The sequence below is a fragment of the Schistocerca americana genome, chromosome 8, assembly GCF_021461395.2.
Source record: "Schistocerca americana isolate TAMUIC-IGC-003095 chromosome 8, iqSchAmer2.1, whole genome shotgun sequence".
Lineage (NCBI taxonomy): Eukaryota > Metazoa > Arthropoda > Insecta > Orthoptera > Acrididae > Schistocerca > Schistocerca americana.
Window position 1 is genome coordinate 80,986,120 of NC_060126.1, and position 5,683 is coordinate 80,991,802.

At 47.6% G+C, this 5,683-nt stretch overlaps 1 protein-coding gene across 1 annotated transcript; it reads left to right on the forward strand.

The window, feature by feature from the left end:
• Positions 1–4,605: 4,605 nt before the first annotated feature.
• LOC124545571 (MFS-type transporter clz9-like) lies at positions 4,606–5,475 on the forward strand. The gene has a single exon (XM_047124518.1). The coding sequence runs from the start codon at positions 4,606–4,608 to the stop codon at positions 5,473–5,475; it is 870 nt and encodes a 289-aa protein (XP_046980474.1).
• The last annotated feature ends 208 nt before the right edge of the window (positions 5,476–5,683 follow it).

The window sequence follows — 5,683 nt, forward strand, 5'->3', positions numbered from 1 at the left end:
AAACGACGAACCAAAACCAAGTACGTCTTCCCAAATACACGACACACATGACACACCGGCCACGGACTCGCCCCAGAGCCCAGAGCCGGCACACACAGAAACCAGCGCCGCAGCAGAGCGCGCGCCTGCCACAGCCAAAGAGCCGGAAGCTAACGGGACCTTCGAATTGGCGCGGCGCACGGCCAATGCTACGCCTCACCAGCCGCGGCCGGCACTGCCTGCGCCACACAAACAAATTCGCCACGCTCGACGAAGACGCGCAAACACATCACGCACCTCCACCACCAACGACACAACAAAATACACACCAACCAAATCACGAAAAACTGCCACCAATAATTGCCACATTCCCAGATAATTACAAAAAGATGTACAATATTATCAGCGCCGCCATAGGCGACGAACGCTTCCACGCAAAATCCGCCGGCGGTGATAAGATCAAAATCGCACTAAAAACGTTGGATGACTACACTACCGTGAAAAACACTATAAAAGAGCACAAAACACCACACTACACTACACTACACGTACCCAACAGTGGCACTGAAAGTCGTTTTGAGAGGCTTCCCCACACGCATCGACCCCACCGATATCAAAGACGCCATAACGGCGAAATGATACGACGTAAGATCGGTGCGCAAACAGGGCTCGAATAACCGAGACCCACTCTACTGTCCCACATCAACTGACACTCCACAGCACCGGAAGCTGTTCCAGGAAACCCGACTGATGGGCCTCGGAATAGCGACCGAACCACTCGAACAAAGATCGAGGGCACCTCAGTGCTTCAACTGCCAAATTATCGGGCATGTTAATTATTATTGTGACACGCCGCCACGCTGCGTGCGGAGCGCTGCAAGCCTCGCGTCCAGGGAGTGCCGAATGACGCCCCAAGACGAGCCAAAATGCGCAAACTGAAGAAATAGACATATGCATGGTGCAGGAGACCAACCTGTACCCGGTAATCAGCGTTTCTGCACCACACTACCTCTGCTACAGACGAGACCGACCAACTGCAGGGGGCGGAGTAGCAATCTATATAAAAAGGGGATACCGCACCACCAGATTCATACACCAGAAATGACGCAGTTGGAAACAGTAGCACTAGAGGTACAGACATCCACCGACTCGGTAACTGTGGTGTCACCATATCGACAACCCAAAAACCACAGGTTATATGAAGACGACATCGTCAAATTTGGACAAATTGGAGGCAAGCTGATACTTGGGAGGAGACCTTAACTCCAAGCACTCCGACTGGAACTCCAGGAGGACGAACCAAGCTGGCCGACAATTAAAAAGCATCGCGCGCATCCACCACATGCAAGTGTGGGCCCCCGAAGAGCCCATACACTTTCACAGAAACAACCCGGATGTAATCGATATAGCAATCACCAATGCCACCCCAGCTGCTTCCCCAGATCAGGCAGAGAAACAGGACCGTGAAGGAATGGGAACTGACGCGAAATCCGATAACCAGGAGGCTGCTCATTAGTTTACAGAGAGAACTTAGAGCAGCGCTCACTGAGCACAGAAACCAGCAATGGTCAAACCGCCTTACAGCTCCCAAAGTGCAGGATAACAGCCTCTGGCAAGCCACCAAGCGGTTCACTAAAAGACGCGCAGGGATGCCGCCTCTGTACGGCGAGAGAGGACTAGTGCTCAGCGCCCAAGACAAAGCCAACGCACTCGCCGAGGCGCAGGATCACGAACATGAAAGAATGATCCGCAGACAAGTAACCGCATTTCTGGCGGCGGATGACGACGTCAATGACGATCCACCTGCCTGTTCAACGGAGGAGGTAGCGAAACCCGTCATATCGCTGCCCAAAAAGAAAGCCCCAGGTCACGATCTCCTCACCAATGAACTGCTTAAGCAACTGCCCAGCTACCGATAGAAAAACTGACAGAAACGTTCAACGAAATCACGCGGTCACAAAAATTCCCGAAATACTGGAAACACGCGGAAGTGGTCGCGATCGCTAAGCCTGGAAAAGATCCCATCTTTCCCCAGCACCACCGCCCCATAAGCCTACTCCCAACACTGAGTAAGCTGTACGAGCGCCTCCTCTTAGTGCGCATAGACATGCTCCCCAAATTCCAGTTCGGATTTCGCAACCAACACTCAGCACCCCAACAACTCAAGTGAGTGGTCGAAGCCGCCACAGAAGCCTTTAACCGGAAAGGCTACTGTGGCCTACTGCTGCAAGACGTAGCCAAGGCTTTTCACAGTTTGTGGGACACCGGACTACTGTACAAATTGTACATGTTAGGTTTCCCTGACCATGTCGTTAAGCTCCTGAAGAGCTACCTAGCCAACCGCACATTTTGCTTCAAAGTGGACACTGCGAGGTCCTCAAAGCGCACCATCAAAGCTGGAGTATCACAGGGCTCCGTGTTAGGCCCAATTCTGTACAACGGCCGACACACCGTCTGCCCCACAGACCCAGACAGCCCAATACGCCGATGACACGGCATTCTTCGCCGTTAGCACAAATAGGAGGATGGTTACTGCGAGACTACAAAATTTACTACACTAGACGGAAGCCTGGGCCAGGAAACGGCGGATAACAATAAATGGGGAGAAAACGCAAGCGTTAATGCTCACCCAAAGGAGAGGCAAACGTGTCGTAGGCGGTGGGCAGGATTGCATCAGACAAGTACGACTACACAGACATGACATCCCATGGAGGGCTACGGCCAAATAGCTGGGTGTCACCCTTGACAAAAGACTGATATGGCGCGCACATATCGACGACATCAGAAGAAAGGCCAGCGCCAGACTCAACGACATTTACCCCCTTCTACACATCCAAAGTTTGGCGGCAACTACAGGAGTGAGGCTGTACTGTACGCTTGTCCGCCCTATCATCGGGTATGCCTGCCCAGTCTGGGGCTATGCAGCCAAAACGCACTTGCAGAGGCTGCAGAGAGTCCAAAATGAGGCACTCAGACGGGAAATTCACGTTAGGACGCGCTTCCCCACTGCCGACACCCACGAGGAAACGGAAGTGAAGATGTTAAAAGAAAGATTCTGAGAACTCGCGGCAGCATTTTACCAAACCGCAAGTCACTCTGACAACCAACTAATAAACAACCTAGGGAACTGCCCCACTGAAAATCTAAAATACAGGAGGCCAAAGTGCATCCTAAATTTCAAACACAAACACACAATAGTCGTTCATGAAAATCTGCATAAAAAGTAGGGTCAAAACAAAAAGTAAGGTCCATATCACAAGCAAAAACTTAACATATAAGTTTGGAGGGAATGTCAAAGGACAACAAACCTCCACCAAAAGTCTGCTCAATTCCGAGTACGTCAAATAAGGTACATGTGCCAAATAAGGCCCGGTTCCTAATAAAGCCCACTCTCATTTTCTAGCATAGAAAGTTTGAAAACAGCGCGAAATGTCTTCGGTAGTGACAGCTTGTGACATCTAGTGGCCAAGGCAACAACTATTTCCGCAGCCGCTCTCGTGCTGGCCATTTTACTTTCCGTTGTGCTACGGCGTTCAGCAAAGGAGGGCTGCTTCTTATTTGCACGGTACGTTTCATCTAATGCAATCGTTTCGGTTATGAAGCACTTGTATTAGTAAATATGTATTTATGAACAGAAAATTGTGCTCTATTAAGATAGCTGCATTATCTTCCTAACAGTAAGTTTCTTTTTAAACAATTATCGCACACGCGTTTTAAACTGGTTGTTCCCAATAAGGCCCATCCGTGGCGCTCCAAACAAGGCCCGGGCGGGCCTTATTAGCCACCCTGTTGTATGGAGCTGTGCATAACTGCAATGCATATTTAAGTTCAGTGTATCCTGGGAAACATCATGGAACACGTATTTACTATCTGTAAATTAAATTTCAATTATTTTATACATTTTTACCGAGCTATTAGTTGGTCGTTGCAACAAATGTCAAAAGAAAACATTTTAAATTCGTTCTTGGTAATCTTTGTGACAGGGCGATCTGCGTTTAGATCAATACCGTTTAGTAGCTATGATTGAAGTACGGTACTTTAAAAATATATATAATCATAGTTTTACAAACTTAATTCAGGAACATCAGGCTTACTGGTAATGTTTGTTTTTAGATGGAGCCACAGAGAAAACGAGCAACATGGGATGCAGATAATAACGAGCTGTAGAAGCTGTTGCTGAAGGGATGCCTCTCAGAGTCGCTTCAAAACATACGGGATTCCTCGACGTACGTTACGCAACCACACACGTTCTGGACTAACAACCAAACGTTGGGACGAAAAACTTGTTTAAACGAAACTCAGGAAAGAGAACTTTGCCAAAGGATTTTTCGACTCGCTGAAGTTGGGTATCCAATTACAACAAAAGTGCTCAGAATATGTGTATATGTATATTGTGAAAAGAATAGTGTGCAGAATCCTTTTAATGAGACGAAGAGATTGGCTGGACGCAAGTGGCTCAAGCTCTTCCTACAAAGACACCCAGACATTGCAAGAAGGGAGGCACAACACTTGAATCCAGGAAGAGCTGCAAAACTGAATAAGATTATTGTAAATGATCATTTTCAGAAACTGAAAACGGTCTTGTCCGAATTGGAGGTATTTGACAATCCCCACCTTATCTACAATATGGACGAAAATGGATGTCGCCTCGCACTCCACAAGTCTCCTGATGTTTTAGCCAAGAAAGGTGTGAAACGCTTGCACTTTGTTGCCCCAGAACATTGGGAAAATGTTACCATTGTCTCATGTGGGAATGCAATTGGACAGGTTATTCCTCCTATGATACTTTTCAAAGGAAAGCGACGCAAGCCAGAACGGGGAGACTATTTGCCACCTGGGACTGCAGTAGAAATGACAGATAAGGGCTCAATGAATACTGCGACATTCATCAAATGGATACATCATTTTGCCAAATACAAGCCTGCAAAAGATGTTATTTTGATATTTGATGGAGCATCGTCACATTTGGACCCGAAAATTTGCGACGTTGCTGAAGAACACAATATCAGACTTTACTGCTTGCCCACCAACACAACACATGAGCTACAATCCACGGATAAATCAGTATTCAAGCCGTTTGAGTCTTACTGGAATGACGAAGTTCAGCTGTACTGGTCTACACATGAAAGGGAAGAAAACAGAGCAATTAATAGACGTGTGTTTGGAAAAATCTTCAGCAAGGTGTGGCCAAAAGCAGCAGCCCCAGTAAATGTCATGTCTGGGTTTCGTGCAACAGGGATTTATCCTTTTGACCCAGAAGCTATTCCAGACACTGAATTTGCTCCCTCTCGTCCATCAGAGCGTCCTGACCTAGAGGAGGACATGACAATTGCCCCTGAAACAGGGAAACTGCCAGAGACTCAATCAGTCCCAAAGGCTTCCCGCAAAAAGGGGCGCCAGTCCATTGATTCCAGTTCATCAGAAAGCGAGGCATATTCAGTAAACGATAGTTCAAGTGACTTCAGTCTCGAAGATAGTGACGCACCTGAAGTCTAGAGTGTTCTTTCAAGGAAATTTTGCAAACCCCAAAGCTGAAGAAGAAAAACCAAACACCCCGGAAGAAGGCATTAAATTACAAGGCGCGAGTCGTATCTAAGGCACTATTCACGCAGGCTCAAAAGAAAAATGGTACCAACGAAAGCACTGGGTCTAAGGCAGATTCACGTCGCCAAAAAATTTCACCCTCAGTAATGAATATTCAGAA